Source organism: Tiliqua scincoides, chromosome 1 (genome assembly GCF_035046505.1).
Source record: "Tiliqua scincoides isolate rTilSci1 chromosome 1, rTilSci1.hap2, whole genome shotgun sequence".
In the NCBI taxonomy this organism is placed as follows: domain Eukaryota; kingdom Metazoa; phylum Chordata; class Lepidosauria; order Squamata; family Scincidae; genus Tiliqua; species Tiliqua scincoides.
This window is the reverse complement of record NC_089821.1, coordinates 83,322-100,104: the sequence shown is the minus strand read 5'-3', so window position 1 is coordinate 100,104 and position 16,783 is coordinate 83,322. Positions and strand designations below refer to the sequence as shown.

Sequence of the window (16,783 nt, the reverse complement as noted above, 5' to 3'; positions counted from 1 at the left end):
TGTGATTGTTGAAACCGGAAGCAGTACCTGTTCCAACTCCTATTGCATTTGCAACAGAATCGCTGATGGGCAGCAGTCTGCTGGAAGAATCTGAAGTGCACAGCAAGGACCTGGTGTCCATAAGTACACCCCCTACCCTGAGTGTGGAATCCCTGCACCTGCCTGGCACAGAATCCATTATTGGTGTAAAAGAAGGTAAGACAACAGTTCTGACCAGTAGGAGAGGGTTGCCTTGAACATGGGAGCGGGAATCTTTCCAAGAGGTTTGTAATGACTTCATTGAGGTTGAATAGAATGTAAACAAATGCAGCATGGCAAAAATCAGAAAGGTGTGGTTGAAGAAGGAAGTTGGGGAGACGATTTTTTAAAAATCTTTATAGTGGATTGCACTATTTGAATAATTGATTTGATTTAATTTGCAGAGGTTCTTGCTGAAGAAACAAACTCTCTTCATGCTGCAGCTGATGTGGTTTTACCATCTCATCATCTGATGCCCATATCAACATCAAGGCACACATATGAAGTGTCAGCTTTGCTACAGTAAATCTACAGGTCAGTCAAGGCTTCTATTCCTCTTAAACAGCATAATTCTCATCTTTCCTAAATTGCAAAGCTTCAGTTTTATTGCTCCAGAAGGATAGTTTTTGTTTAAAAAACATAGCCCTCAAGAGTAGCATAGTTTTCTTAAATACTTTGATGACTGGTCAGGTTGCAGGTTAGAGTTCTTATTTTTATCTCCTTTAATACATCTATTTTAAATGTAATAATTTTAATTGAGAATTACTGTCATGAAGATCTAACTTTTCATACTGTTAAATAAAATTCCTTGTGAAACTTTCATCAGAAGTTTTTTTCTTCCATTTAATCTGTCAATTGAACCTCAGAGCTGTTTAGCTGTAGGAGCAGACAGGTAATACCTTGATCTGACTATGCCAGCTGCTGTCTCCTTTAGGTTTTAAGACTTCTTGCCATGTCTAAGCCGCATGTTTCTGGCTTACCACACCCATTTGTGGTACTATCGTGGTGGTGGATGACGGAGTTTCAGTCTCCAGGATGACACACAATGACTGCACAGAGAACATACCTTCTCTGGAGTGATGTTTTGCCAGCACTGTAACTCCAAGTTCGACTTAAATAGGAATTGCATCATAAGGCTCCTGTTTGCATGTGGAAGGTGGCCTGCTTGCAGAAGGCTGTTTCACACCTTGCACTAGTGTTGCTTCAGAAAAGTAAACTCCAAATAAGATGGCGAACTTGCTCACAAGTTTTTATAATCTCTTGTATAAGCATGACAATAGTTGTAGAACCTGTCTGTTATACCACTGTACAAACTCATAGGCTTGAGCACCAATTTGTGAAACAGTGATAACTATTTTTCTTCCACTGGTAATTCCTTGGATGCACCTATCTGTAGTTGATTCCAGATTCTACATTCTCTAATGCTTCTTTTGCTCCTGAGTCAACATCTTATGAAGCTCAAAGCATCAAGTCAGACTGGGGGGTTAGTTCACACACCATGTTTCCAATCCCTTCAAATCATGGTATTGTAAAGCAGGAATTAAGTTTGTGCTGATACATTTAGGGCACAATCCTAATCCCTTATGTCAGTGCTTTCCAGCACTGAAATAAAGGCAGTGCAGCTCTGAGGTAAGGGAAGTGACACCCAACTGCAGGATGCAGCACATGTCCCATTAGCACCGCTATGCCAGTGCTGGAAAGCACTAAGGGGTTAGGATTGCACCCTTAGTCTGTTATTTTTAACTGGTTTCCAATCTTAGTTTTGAAGGCAATGGCAGACTGGCTTTCCTGGCCCAACTAACTCTGGGGGAATGGAGGGGCTTGTAGTAATGAGGAGGTGAGCTCAAGGATTGTTCCTGATCTCCAGCCATAGTATGATGGAGGGTTGGAAATTATGCACATGAAGTGATCCACTTTGACTTCGCTCCCCGTGATTTAGAAAGCATTTTGTGTTTTTCTGTCATATGCTTCAATGCTTGATGAATGTGCCGGCAACGACTATCTATGCCAGGAATTTGTAGTATAGTGGTGGCTTGGAAGAAAAATAAGGTACGTGTGAGATGTATGGAGAAATTGTCAAATTAGACCAGTTTTAATAAAATGAATGTCTTGAATTCACAGTTAAAAAAACAAGAGCAAAATACTGAACTACTGAACACAAAATGTGAAGCTACAGAACAAGCTTGTGTGATGGGCTCCAGAAGCTGTTTGGTACCTGAATTCCCAGTATTTATGCTGTGCCAGCACCATGTGACTTGTGACACACCAAACAAGAGGCCTGAAGTCTGGCTGTACTTCAGTGGTTGGAAAGATCTGTTACCTGAAGAATGAATGAGCTGCTACTCACCTTTGGACAGTGTGGTACTCCTGTTGAAGCTGCTGTCCAAAAACCATGCGGCCATTTGGCTTATGTAGCCAGTCCGAAGCCACCTCCCCTCACCTGATCATAAGCTCAGCTTTATATTGGCTTGTTCTTCTTGGAGAATTATCTTCTTAGATTGTAATGAATTCTGCTACAAGGCACTGCAGTTCCTTTCTTGCTTCTGAATGACAAGGGTGGGTCTGTGGCTTCTTTTTGAGCTGGGGCTTTCAAGTCCCGTTGTGTCAATATTTACTTATGCTGCTGTTCAGGGGAGTGCCTCAGATAACCTGCTACTTCTAGCTGTGATAGTTTAATTTCTAATACTAGGATTTTTAGGCCTTTAAACACACACACACAAATCAGAGACAGAAACTATTCACTGGTGGTCTATTGTAAATAAACTATGTACAACTCCTGAAGTGGTTCGAGTGTGTCTATTTTGTCCAAATTCACATGTTAGTGGAGACCAAAGCCCCTTACCAAGATGGGTAACTACCTCAAACTATCAGGGAATGTCTTACACACCTAATTGTACTAATGCTGTGCCCCAGTATTTTGCAATATTGTATAGATTACACAGGCAATTTTAGAACATAAATGGGGGGGTGCATACATATGCTCTGTGGATAGCAACTTATTCTGTGTCCCTGCAAATCCATACCTATTCCGACTCTTTAAAGTGATGCCACACGGATTTTGGGATTTTTTCTAAGGAACCAACATTATTCTCTATAATTTTAAAACATTTAAGGTAGTGCAGAAAGTAGAACCTTGAGTATGCCTGGGTGTCAACTGATATAGGATGAAAGCATTCCAGGGGTGAAATGAACATAGGGCTGCAAGGATATATAGCTCCCTGCCTTCACAGGTCTATTTTGAATACCAGACTTCTGAGATCTCACTTATGAAATTGCCTGTTCATTAGCTACAGCTTAGCACACAACATGATCACACAAAATATAAGTTAGCTTCAGTTCTTCATGCCAAAGAACTTGCCTAATTCTGAAGCAGAACCCTATTTGACTGAGGAAAAGAATGAGTTGTAGGCCTAAGGAGACTTCCACTGGGATCCTATGTTAACTCCTGTTCTCTCTGCCCATCTTGAAATAGCTGTTGTATCATGCCAGCATCACTATCCTTCTGGAACTTATGAGCTCTGTTGGTAAAAAAAATAATTTAAAACACTACTCTCACTACTTGTACACACTTGAGACATACAAAATTATCCATAGGAAGGATAGACAGACGCTCTTTTCCCTCTCACACCACACCAGAACCAGGGGACAGCCACTAAAATTGAGTGTTGGGACTAAAAGTGAGTTGGGAGAGTGTTGGAAGAAAGAAAATATTTCTTTACTCAGCATGTAGTTAGTCTGTGGAACTCCTTGACACAAGATGTGGTGATGATATCTGGCCTAGATGCCTTTAAAAGGGGATTGGACAAATTTCTGGAGGAAAAATCCATCATAGGTTACAAGCCATGTGTACGTGCAACCTCCTGATTTTAGAAATGGGCTATGTCTGGATGCAGGCAGGTCTCTTGTCTTGTGTGCTCCCTGAGGCATTTGATGGGCTACTGTGAGATACAGGAAGCTGGACTAGATGGGCCTATCGCCTGATCCAGCGGGGGTGTTCTTATGTTCACTTACACTGAAGCTCACCCTTCAAAGACAGGACAACCTACATACAACAACCTTGTGAGGCAGATTAGGAGTCAGTCAACTTGCTCAAGGTTACCCAGAAAGTTTCATAGCTGAGCAGGGTACTTTAATTACATGACTGTATTTTGCTATGTATCCTCTAACAGAGCAGTAGTTCTCAAACTTTTTAGCTCCGGGACCCACTTTTTGGTGACAGTTTGTCAGGACCCACTGGAAGTGACATCATTATGCAGGAAAATATTTTCTACCCCCCATATGACAAAATCAAATCAAGTAACTAAATTAATAGTTTACAATAAGTACAGGCATGCCCCAATATATGCCGGGGGATTCCGTTCCAGGACCCTCTGCACTTAACTGAAACAACGGACACTGGCTAATGCCCCCCCATCTTCTGGAGGCAAAGGGAGCATTGCCCTTGCCTCCAGAGTCTGCATGCAGGGGGCCCTACAGACCCAATTCGCAGATATGGGGCCCCCCTGTATAAATTTAAAAATTTATTTAAAATAAAGAATGCTCCTAACCCTCCCAAGCAGTTACTGATCTGTTAAAAAAATATTCCCCAAACATCCCGAAGGCTGCAATCCTACCCACACTTATCAAGAAGTAAGCCCCATTGACTATCAAAGCCCCAAAGCGTATTCATAGTTAAAAGTACAGACCTGCAACATTTTTCTAAATGAATGAGAAGAATGGGGACCCACCTGAAATTGGCTCACAACCCACCTAATGGTCCCGACCCAAAGTTTGAGAAATGCTGTAACAGAAAGTAGAAGATTACTTTTAGGTCTTGAAAATACCTTTGTGAGTCAGACTGCTCCTTCCGTACCAAGTCAGGGGCTTCTCCTTTTTTTCTTACAAATTCTTCATTCAATCCAAGCTGCAGCAAAGTGTCCCGAAAAAGCCTCTGTGCTTCCTGACAGGCCCCGTGCTATGAAATGAAGAATAACACAGGCCAACGCACATTTTGCTTCCTTAAATGTTACACCAATTCCTGGGTATATTTTGGTGCCGATTCCAAAAATGGCATCCGTTTTACCCAGTCACATCTAGTTCTGGAGACATGGAATAGCCTCTGCTACCAACAGAGCTCATAAGTTCCAGAAGGATAGTGATGCTGGCATGATACAACAGCTATTTCAAGATGGGCAGCGAGAACAGGAGTTAACATAGGATCCCAGTGGAAGTCTCCTTGGGCCTACAGCTCATTCTTTTCCTCAGTCAAATAGGGTTCTGCTTCAGAATTAGGCAAGTTCTTTGGCATGAAGAACTGAAGCTAACTTTTATATTTTGTGTGATCATGTTGTGTGCTAAGCTGTAGCTAATGAACAGGCAAGGTGGAATGGTTCAAACAGCTTCCTCATGAGGAAGCCTACACCATGGCTTCCTCATGAGGAAGCTGCTTGAACCATTCACTAATGAGGCTATACTAGATCTCCAAAACTAGACATGATACAGCAAAACGGATGCCATTTTTGGAATTGGCACCCCAAATTCACATCAAACTACCATAACATTTGGGAAAAACTTTTCTGACCCTCAATTTTGTAGGCCTGTGTAATCATTTTCAAAAACAAACCTTTCATGACTATCTGAAATTACTCCAAATGCACAATCAGGTAAGTAAATATGTCTCTTCATATTGGAATGCTTGAGAGGATTCTTCCACAATCACTATGAAGGATAGCATCTAGATCCTATATAGAGTGTAGTGTTCATGGAAGTCACCTCTTCCAAGTCCTCTAAGAAGTTGTTGCTGGGGGTCAGGGGACATATAGCAGAGTGCATATGGCAGAGGAAGGCTGCAGGGTGTCAAAATACTTCGAAGTCGGGCAGGAACCATAAACAGCGGCACATTCTGTTTGCTGTTCCCCCCTGGATTCTGGGTATTTCCTCTGCCTTCTACTCTGGGAGCTTCAACCCAGAAGATGTGGTGGATATGGTGGCTTTTAGGAGCGTGATGCCTGTGTTATAATCTGGATATAATTTGTTTTCATTGCTGATTCCCAGTAAGGCAAAATAACTACTTCAATATTGATTCAGTCTTGCAGTTAGGTTGTATTGCTGCTTGATCCTCCATAAGCACTGCCAATTTACCCATTCCCATTCCCCATTCCATTCCAGTTTACCCATTCCCATTCCAGTCTACCTTTGTGATCTGTTCAAACAGATAGGGTCTGTTCTTCACTCGCATCTTCATTTCTTCTAGTTCTTTGTTATATTCCTTTGTTTTTCTTCGATCATTCTGCCTGAAACAAAAGTTTCTTTACTATAAAATTCTTCTGAGTAGGCATAATCTTCACAAATTTCATACCGTGCAGCCTTTCCAGGGACAAGGGCTCTTTCTGGGTTCAGGGGAAGCAAGAATGCGCACTGAGACAAAGTATTTATGAAATGTTACAACACAGATATCAAAAGAAGCAAAGCAATGTTTTGTGTTCCATCAGTAAAGACAGTCTAAAACAGTCTAAGATAGTCTTACAGGTATAACCTAATTATCCATTGAATTTTTTACCTGTGGGTTTTATCTCAATGCAATGAGAAGTGCCCTTTAAATCAAAGGAAAAAACATGTTTAACAATAGCTTTGTTAATGGGGGAGAGGGCAGCAATGGGAGAGACAATCCAGCAATCATTCTCTCTCTAGGCACTTAGAACAGCCTCACTCCCAAGCAAGCGACCCTCCCTTGCCCCTGAGCATATGAAAGAATGCAAGTCATTATCACCTCCTCCATTCTTTAACTGTGCTGGGCTCCTGGGGAAGGGAAGGGTCCCTGCCTTGGAATGAAGCCTGTCTAAGCACCTGGAGAGAGACTGATTGCCTCTGTGTGCATTACAAAAGGTTAGCAAGGTTGTTTTTAAATTGCTAAGCAAAAGGACATTGTTTTTTAAATGGACTTGCTTTAGTGCGATTTTTGCCATCCACATGAGTTCTGCCAACTCCGTCTGCATTTTTTCAGGGATTTCGGTGTTATTCAAAAAAAAAAAACACAACTGCTGAAAGCGATGTTATGCGTTTTAAGCTTAAATCAATTTTAAAGAACTTCTATCAATTCTAATTGATGTAATATAGGTTGTACACTGTCAGGTATACAGTTGGAGCCTATTTATGCGCGTGAGTTCTGTTCCATGACCCCCCACGGTTAAGAAAAAAACAGGTTGTGCTAAATTGTATAGAGTTACACAAATACGCTGCAGTCAAACACTTGGGGATGGAAGGAAACTAAGGCAGCTGTTCTCAGTCGCCTCCCGCTCCACTCCATACTCAGCCCTCCCCATTGCCAGCTGTCTGTCCCCACTTCTTTCACAGGTGGGATGATGAGCTTTTAAGAGTCCAGTCCTATGCATTTCTACACATGAGTAAGTCCCATTCTCGTCAATGGGGCTCTCTCCCAGGAAAGTGTGGACTGGATTGTAGCCTGAGAGCCCAGTCCTATGCCTGCCTACTCAGAAGTAAGTCCCATTCTAGTCAATGGGGTTTACTCCCAGGAAAGTGTGGATCGGATTGTAGCCTAAATCTCATGCTTTGGCTTGCTGGGAAGACTTGCTTGCTGGGCTGTTTTGTTTGTGTAGGCTGGAGCACAGAGAGCTTGCACCAACTCAGTCTGAAGGGGGGACAAACACTCCCTGGCTTTTTTAAAGCAATCCCCTCTGTTACTACTGCCCCTGTGTGTGTGTGTGTGTGTGTGTGTGTGTGTGTGTGTGTGTGAGAGAGAGAGAGAGAGAGAGAGAGAGCTCCACCTTGCTGCACATGCTCTGGCTACAGAGGTTTTCCACCCCCCTTCCCCTCTTCAGCCTCTTTGCTGGCTCACAGGCTCCAGGAGTGTTACTGTTCCTTCAAAAGGGGAACCTTTTCCATGGCTCGAAGGGCAAAGGAGGCAAAGGTGTGTGTGACTTTCAATTCCCCCCACCTGATTCAAGATAAAAAGTTCATGGATAAATAGGTTGCACCTGTAATATAGGTTGTATATACCTCCTCCCCCAGAATAATGACACAACACTGATGAACAGCAACCTGAGGAACAGAAGTAAACATAGCATTGAATTGATAGGGAAACCCATGATTCACACTGCAGAAAAAAAGTTTTACACGCATAAAAAAGCATAGCAACTGCAAGAAACAGTACCTCTTGAAAACTTTCAAAAACACAAAGATCAAAAAGGAAAAATACGGAATTGCAGAGGCTCCCTGGAATGCAGAACAGGTTTTAAGCAGCACAGAAAAAAAAGTTTTGCAATGCATAAAAAAGCATAACAACTTCAGGAAGCAGCAGCCCATAAAAACGTTCAAAAATGCAAACCAATTTACCCCCAAGACGTTGCAACCACTCCTGCAACACCAGCCTTCATACTGTTCAGTGTTAGATTTGTCGACTGTCAAAAGTGATAATGTGCCTTGACAATTTTAGCACTTTGTCAGTGTGCTGTGGCATTAACAAGGTTGGAAATTGCTGCTCTAGGCTGAGGAGCCTGGCTAAAACATAAACACAAGCAGCAGGTGGAATACACAAAGAGAGGAAAGGTACTGGCACCACAGAAATAGAAGCTGCAAGATAATACAAGTTTGTAATAACTTGCCTCTGTGGTAACCATGTTATGCTAGGCCACTACTGAACACACCAGTGGTGCTACTATGCTCTTAACTGACAAGTAACAAGCCAGATTCAGCTACAGCAATCCACGGGCTTGCACATGTACTTATGAGTGCAATCTTGCTGAAGAGTCCTTAAGTTTTCACCATGTCGATAACCAGTTAGGCACAGAAGGGGGTAGTGCCTGGCCAGTACCCAGGCAGTAATGCACCACATTTTTTTTCTCAGCTTACAGTAATGGTATGAATGCGAAACTTTAGATATACATTATTTGAATTTTCAGGAGCGCGCACACAAATTTTTGGTTTCTTCAGACAGATAGCGTAGCTGCAGCAGTGTTTCGAAATGGTGTCTGTAAGTGATGTACGTTACAAGCAGCGTGTCGTCATTGAATTTCTCACTGCGGAGAATGAAACTGTTGGGGACATTCACAAACATTTGTGTACAGTTTATGGAGAATCTGCAGTCGACAGAAGTACGGTTAGTCGCTGGGCACAGAGGGTGAGGCCATTAGAAGGCGGTTTGGCAGAGCTCCAAGATTTGCAGCGTTTGGGGCAGCCATCCACGGCTGTCACACCTGACAAGACGCAGCTTGCTGATGTGCTCATTCGCGAGGACCGACGCATAAAGACTAGGCAGTTGGCGCTGAAGCTGTCAATCAGCAAAGGAAGTGTGGATGCAATCATCCGTGCTCTTGATTACTCAAAAGTGTGTGCACGATGGGTTCCACGCTGTCTTACGGTGGACCACAAATCTCTCAGAAAAAACATTTCTTCTGAGTTGCTGAAACGTTTTGAAGATGAGGGGGAAGCGTTCTTGTCCAGGATAGTGACAGGTGATGAAACCTGGGTTCACCATTTTGAGCCCGAAACAAAACGACAGTCGATGGAATGGCGTCATCCTCAATCTCCACAGAAGAAAAATTTCAAAGCAACTGCTTCCGCCGGTAAGGTCATGATCACTGTGTTTTGGGATTGTGAGGGCGTCATACTCATTGATGTGATGCCAAGAGGCAGCACCATTAATTCTGAAGCTCATGTGAAGACATTAACCAAACTCAAGAAGCGCTTCCAGCGACTTCGGCGCCATAACAACCCAGGTGAATGTTTGATTCAACATGATAACGCTCGGCCTCACACAAGTTTGAGGACTTCGGAACACATCACTAAACAGGGTTGGACTGTGTTACCCCATCCACCCTACAGCCCTGACCTAGCTCCCTCAGACTTCCACTTGTTTGGGCCATTAAAGGATGCCATTCGCGGAAGACATTTTGAGGATGACGAAGAGGTGATTCGCACATTGCAGAAATGGCTTCGTGACCAGAACAAGGAGTGGTACCAACAGGGCATACATGCCCTTGTGTCTCGCTGGAGGAAGGCCACAGAACTGGACGGAGATTACGTGGAAAAATAGGGAGTGTAGAAGAAACATCATTCTTTCTTGTGTGTAAGTTTCACTGTGTTCAATAAATAATTGTTGAAGAAAAAAAATGTGGTGCATTACTTTCTGGGCGACCCGTTATTGGTATGCAGTCAGAGGCTTTACTTATCATTACTGGTCACTTAGAAGACAAACAGGGAAGGGTTTCTTGAGCACTATGTAGACATAGATTTACAGTTCCCTGAACCAGTGCAAATATGTTAGCCCAAGTGGTTTCTCAGTTTTGACAATGCTGAATGCAACTATTGCAAAACAAATAAATATCTAAACATTAGGCTAATATTAACTCTATAATAGATGAATACATAATATAATAACTCTATAATAGATACAAGGACATCTGCAAGAGGGATCTGAAGGCCTTAGGGGTGGACCTCAACAGGTGGGAAACCCTGGCCTCTGAGCGGCCTTGGAGGCGCTTGGAGGCAGGCTGTGCAGCATGGCCTTTCCCAGTTTGAAGAGACACTTGGCCAACAGTCTGAGGCAAAGAGGCAAAGAAGGAAGGCCCATAGCCAGGGAGACAGACCAGGGACACACTACACTTGCTCCCAGTGTGGAAGGGTTGTCACTCCCGGATTGGCCTTTTCAGCCACACTAGACGCTGTGCCAGAACCACCTTTCAGAGCGCGATACCAGAGTCTTTCGAGACTGAAGGTTGCCAACAAGAGATAGACGAAAGCCAATTCTCTCACATGATGCTGTGTTGGACTTTTCTCTACTTGCTTTCCAATCTTCCTGGCCACTGCAGAAACCAGAGCTGAGTGGACATAAAATAAAGCCAGTCAAGCTCCTTCCAGATGACTACTAAGTGACAGGTGTCCTCCCAGAGTTCTTCAAACAAAACACACAGCTTGAGAAGTGCATTCACAGGTTTTGTAAGTCAATCCGTCTCATTGCTCGCCCATCTTATGCTGCTTTGCTGCAACGTGAATCAGAGATCATAGTACAGAACGTGGTTCTGCTAACGGACTCTCCGATTACGTCTGAGGACACTGGTGGTGGCAGGCATGAAGTGTGCACAAATGATACAAATAATACTTCTGGGCTTTGGCCCAGGCCCGACCCCATTCCACATGTCAAGCAATCAAATTTAAGGATTCTTCTCTGAAAATTCAGTACCCGTGTAACTCAGAATACTGACCAGTGCTGTATCAGCTTTTCCTTATGCGTGTCCTCCAAGCTTTTATGGGGATCCATGGCTTTTGCTCGACAATTCACAGACTTTTGCATAGCCTGACTTTTCTTTCTCTGCAGCTCTGCCCAGCGAACACCTTCATTCTCTTTGTATTCTTTATTTTCTTGACAAAGTCTGAGGATGGAAAAAGTTTGCACTCCTAAGTTGTAGTTCAATATGAAATCATTAAAGTTTCCAAAGACCCAGCAAGTGGGGCTTGCCCGCTTCCCACCCTGGACACTCACTCTCTCTCTCTCTATATATATATATTAGATTTATTCCCACCTGGTCCTCTATAGTCCAGGGTGGAATAAAAAATGGATATGAGAAACTAGTGCACAGTAAAGGGGAAATACATGGTTACATTCAAAGGTGTCATCGTAGGTATCATTTACTCACTTAATTGCAGACTCCCTCTTTCTCACAGCATCTGTGATATGAACCGGAAGTGTGTTGGAGGAGAGGGATGAGAGGCAGGTCAATGAACGACTTCTTTGTACTGGGGTCTTAGAAGGCTGCTGAGATTCCTGATAGCAAAGGAATTTGGCATGGTTTGGTTTTGTAACTTCTCATGCAGCGTTTGCTGTTGTTCTTTTTAATTAGGGTTTTTACAATTAACTTGCCAAAATTCTTATCTTGTGGTGTCTACATTAGGTGTTTGCTCCATTAATGTGTGAACTAGGGCCATGGGCAGGCTTTGCTTTGAGGCAAAGGAATTCTGAAAAAAAACATTTTGGATAACCACCACCTACTCCACCCAGCATGGAGGTGGGCTTTGTCCACTTCCCACCCTGAACTATATGCCAACTGAACCGCACTCCACCTGCCCTGCACATGGCACTGGGGAGGACTGATCTACACCACTTCCTGCTTCATTCTGTCTCTAACAAACTGTTCTCTAACAAACTGTCTCTAACTGTTCTGTCTCTAATCACCTTGCACTCTACGCTTCACAGCTGCAATGCATGCCTAAATTAAACTCAGTCAGAAGCCAGATGTGCCAGAATATAACTTTAAAACTCTAATAAAAGTTCAATATTCTAATACAGTTCTGAGAAAAATTAAGAGTTAATTAAAAAGTGCTCACCCCCCCTCCCAGACAAAGTTAAAGGAAAATGAAAACTGGGTTGCTCCATGTAGTAGAATGAGGTGGTAAAATGGATGGTGCAACTTAAGATTACTAGTGTTGGAAATCACCTTTGCATGCTTCCAAAGCACACATACACATATATCTACAGATTTAAAAACTAGCCTATGAGAGAGAAAGATTCTCTCCTAGTCTTTTCCCCATTACACTGGGTTTCTCTCTCCCAAGCAATTTTAACTTATGGGAATATTCAAAAATCTAACACCCAGGAGAGTAGCTGAGGGGAACAGAGCTCCAGGACTTCTCTTACAGCATGCACCACAACATCATCAGCAAGTGTGCTCAGGTGGTCCATTTGAAACTTTTTCCAAAGAGATTGTGGCAAGAAGCAGCAGCATCGGTTTTGGCAGGAGACAAGCTGAGAAATCTGCCTGGGGTGCACATTCATGTCCAGGCCATCCCTCCCTCCCAATGGCTGCCTTAGAGAAACTACATCCCTCTTGTGACATTAAAGCTATGGTGCTATGCAGATTTATCCGGAAGCAGGTTCTGCTAAACTCAATGGGACTTGTTTCTGAGCAAAAAGATAGAGGCTAGCATTTTTACACATGTTTAAAACTGCTGCAATGTATTCCAAGAGTTTGGAAGGAAATTGTTGTAATTAGTGCACAAGCGCTGGGCTCAGCTTTAGTATTTGGCAAACGACAGTGGGGCACGCCTGCGTCTGCGCAGAGCATGCTCTGCTAGCCTTGAAATATGCTGAGTCTCTAAGCCCAGTGCCTGTAAACAAAGGATGTTAAGCAGTTATTATCTAGGAATGTGTTCTGTGGTTAGCTAGAGCCCCAGCTAGTTGTAACTAGTAGCTTATCAGTATTGCTTCATGTGTTTTGAGAGTCAATAAAGGCTTGAGGAGGCTGGCCGGAGAGTGGACTCTTTCTCGATCTCACTCTGTTCCGCTTCCGGCTTCTTCCCCAGCATCTACATTTGAAACCAGTCTGCCGTCTGATTCATTTGCTCTGACTCCTTGCTACTTCAGTTCCTTCTCCCAAAGTCCTTTCAATGCTTCTGCTTTCTGCACTCCCTCAAGCAACAAGGCCTAAGCCTTGGGTGCTTCCCAAAGCAGCAATGCACTGCTACAGAAATAAACGAGATCTTTAAATGAATTACAATAAAATTCAAAGTAGAAATAAGTTATGGGAGATGAAAACACTCCAGTGAAGAAGTTTAAAGATGATTTTTGTTGTTATAGTCATAACGGGGCATAGATACGGGGCTGTGGAGTCATAACGAAATCTTGTATTTTTAAGTGTACCACTACACCATTGCCCCATCTGCAATCTGAAGCGAGATTGTCTGTTCAAGCATCTCATTCTGATGTGTGTATAAAATAAGCTAAAGTTTTTCTATGGGGTATATCCTGAACAGCTCGTTTCATGCCCTAGTAGGTGTAGATTTTTTTAAATACAGGTATTTAATAATACCTAATAATAGATTTGAGGTTTTTAGTATAGTGTACTACCATCAATAGATATATTTCATTTTGAAAAATGCCCCTTTTCATTTTTATCCTATTACTTCCTATGACTATAGAAAGCAGACAAGATCATGTTTTAATAAAAGCACCACTCATGTTAGATTTCACATTGGTGCCACTGAACGCATTCACATTTTGTTCTATAACACACCGGTAAGTAATACCTGACCTATTTTTTTTGTTGTTGTTGGCAACCTTCAGTCTCAAAAGACTATGGTATCACACTCTGAATGGTGGTTCTGGAACAGCATCTAGTGTGGCTGAAAAGGCCGATTCGGGAGTGACAATCCCTTCCACACCGGGAGCAAGTGCATAACTGCTGCTTCCCGTGTTGTGCCGACGCCGTATGGCGAAGTTGGAGTGTCCTCTCCAGTGCGCAAAGCCTGGGTAAAGAAGGTATGAAGGATAGGCTGTTACCCATGCAGCAAATCCCCCCTCTCCACGTCGCTGGAATGGTCCAATGGAAAGGCAGAAGCCAATACAGTTGGTTCCAGCGGCGTCGCAAGAGTTGCCAGAGCGTGACTGTGTACAGCCGCGAACTGCCTCAGGGACTCCGGCTCCTGATTTCGCCTTGAGGTTGACTCCTGAAGCCTTTTCCACAACTGGATATGGCCACAAGGCAGTGGAGGTTTGAGGTCAGAGTTTCCTTCTCTTAGATGAGCTGCCTTCCTAGGCTGACGAGTCCCATCTACCCGGTAGCAAGTCTACCTGACCTAGCAAGTCAGGTGACTTGCTACCTGACCTAGCATCTACCTGACCTAGCAAGTCTAGTAAAGCTCAACCCTACAGCTGACTGTTCTTCCAATGCTAAGGGTACAGAAAGGAATGCTTAAGTATATTTATGTACAGAATAGAGATGCTTGGAAAGTATAGGTCAGGCAACGTAAAGGGGGGTACAAGCTTAAAAACAATCCCTTTTACCATTGTCTCCTGGTTAGGCACATGATGCTTGCAACGGAGATTTGATGTTCTCAGTTTGAATGGTTTACTACAAGTTGCTCCTTTGAGTTCCCGTCTGCTTAAGGCTTCTCTCTGGAAGGCCCAGTAAAGTCCTTCAAAGTCAGGCACTGAGGTGTTAATTCTAGGTCTAAAACTGAAGTTGTCCTGCAAAAAGCCAAGTCTTTGTTCCCTGTTTCTGGAGGCAATTCGGGACTCTTTCTCCTTTTTTCTATTGCCAAGTTCAATAGGAGCACAGGAGCTTTCCAGCAAATCTTGGGCTCTCATCTGAATACGGATTTTCCTGAATAATTCAGCTTCTGAAGATTAAAAAAAAGTAATGAAAATCCAACCAGGAGAAAGTACGTAAGTGTGGTTGCTGCCACAGTGGAAAATGGTGAGGTGAGAAGGCTTTTGATTTATTACTCTATTCCAAAATGACAACTGTTAGGACAGACACACAGTGGATCTTTAAAGCAAAACCAACATTGTAAATCCAGAATGTCTAAAATTGCACAACAAACATCTCCTTCGCCCAATGCAGTTACAGTGTATAAACTATGCAGTACAACACAATCATGCCCACACGTTTCCTGCTTGCACTTGGAAACTGTGTCTGTTCTGGGATGGGACCAAGCGTGAATTCATATGCGCAGCCCCGGCTTCCTAAGCAGTGGGAAGAATAACCTACTCTGGGATCAACCTTCATTGGGGAAATCACTTGAGCAGAGGCAGCAGGGGGCTAGTAGCCTCAAAAGGCAGACATTTTCAAGGTTAAAAACCTTCTGCAGCATCAACAACTCCAAAAGGCGGCCAGATGATGGGCAGTGCCAGGGTCCTGAGGGTGGCCAAGCAGGGCCAGACCTTTCCTCTCCCCTTGATCTTAATTCCTGCTCTGCAACTAGTCCCCAGAACTCGTCAGAGGAAAGATGCCCTTGGGCTGCCGGACCGTCACAAGGCTTCCTCGCCTGTGCAGGTGTTGCCAGGCTCCGCTTGCTGCCCTCCCGCCACCTCTGCAGCGAACTGGGGGGTTCCGGGCTGCAGAGGCGCCTGCAGACCTCCGGCTGCGGGGATCAACTCGGACAGCCTGCGCGTCGCAGGGGCAGGGACGGGGACGGAACCCTACCTTGGAGCCGGTCCCCCAGCCGCAGCTCGCGGACGGCCGGCGGGACCTTCCTGCTGCCTCTGGGCGCCGCTCTCTCCGCCGGAGCCGGTGCCGGAGCCTCCGCGGCCCGGGAGCTGAAGGGCCGCCTCCGCTCCGCCATCTCCCGGTAGAGCGGCAGGTGGACGTGGGCGGGCGCGGGCTGCGCCCTGAACTGCCGCAGGCACTCGGCCTCCTCCCGGCTCGGCCTCCCCTCCGCGGCCGCCTCTCGCGCCCCGGACGGGCGGCTCCTCCGGCGGGCGTCTCGCAGCGTCATCCCGAAGGGCTGGGGGACGGTGACGGAGGAGAGCCGCGCGGCCCAGGCGCGCGGGCGGAGGGAGCCGCGCCCGCGCCCCTCCTCGGGCTCCGCCGCGGCGAGGCTGGCCGGGGGGCGGCCCCCGCTTGCGCCGCCGGGCCTGGGGGCAGAGGAGCGTCAGGCGGCCCGGGGAGCAGGAGGGCTGCGCCCCAAGCCTCCTCCCCGCCGCCCCGCGAAGACGCGCCTACCTCCGCGCTCTCGCGCTCCCGCGGAAAAGGGCCTCCGGCTCCGGGTCTTCCCGCGCCGCCGCCGAGCGCAGCCCGCTCCTGCCCTGCGGGGGCTCCGGGGCCTCCTCGCAGCCTTCTCCGCCGCCTGCCCGGGGAGAGTCCGGCGCCGCCTCCTCGGAGCCGGGGCGGGCCTGGGCCGGAGCCGCCTGCGGGGACGAGCAGGGAGCGGCTTCAGCGCGCGCGGAGGGGTGGGCGGGCGGGCGGGCGGGAGGGCGCCTGCGGGGGAAGCAGCCGGGGAGGGGAGGCCCTTCGCCCACCGCCCGCCCACGCACCGGCCGCGCTGCCGCCGCCAT

At 45.5% G+C, this 16,783-nt stretch overlaps 2 protein-coding genes across 4 annotated transcripts in view; one reads left to right on the top strand and one right to left on the bottom strand.

The window, feature by feature from the left end:
• ZNF410 (zinc finger protein 410) overlaps positions 1–2,794 on the top strand; it is a 22,106-nt gene extending 19,312 nt beyond the window's left edge. For 2 of the 3 annotated variants that reach the window (XM_066612389.1, XM_066612390.1), the window contains 3 exons: positions 58–195; positions 423–552; positions 2,140–2,794. In XM_066612389.1, coding sequence (XP_066468486.1) covers positions 58–195; positions 423–544 — 260 coding nt within the window. In that variant the 3' untranslated portion in view covers positions 545–552; positions 2,140–2,794. Of the gene's footprint in view, positions 1–57; positions 196–422; positions 557–2,139 lie in introns of those variants that run through there. The other variant, XM_066612391.1, reaches the window with a different exon arrangement.
• FAM161B (FAM161 centrosomal protein B) lies at positions 2,082–16,783 on the bottom strand. Its single transcript, XM_066611865.1, has 8 exons — positions 16,452–16,783; positions 15,933–16,363; positions 14,792–15,126; positions 11,649–11,776; positions 11,217–11,384; positions 6,191–6,290; positions 4,842–4,972; positions 2,082–3,536 (listed from the first exon to the last, which is right to left on the bottom strand). The coding sequence occupies exons 1-8, from the start codon at positions 16,781–16,783 to the stop codon at positions 3,452–3,454; spliced, it is 1,710 nt and encodes a 569-aa protein (XP_066467962.1). The 3' UTR covers positions 2,082–3,451.

Coding starts and splice junctions, on each gene's coding strand:
- FAM161B (XM_066611865.1), bottom strand. CDS start 16,783: ATGGCGGCGGCAGCGCGGCCGGTGCGTGGGCGGGCGGTGGGCGAAGGG. Junction 11,777..14,791: donor TGCCTAACCAGGAGACAATG/GTAAAAGGGATT, acceptor CTTTGCTATCAG/GAATCTCAGCAGCCTTCTAA. Junction 3,537..4,841: donor GAGCAGTCTGACTCACAAAG/GTATTTTCAAGA, acceptor TTTTACCAACAG/AGCTCATAAGTTCCAGAAGG.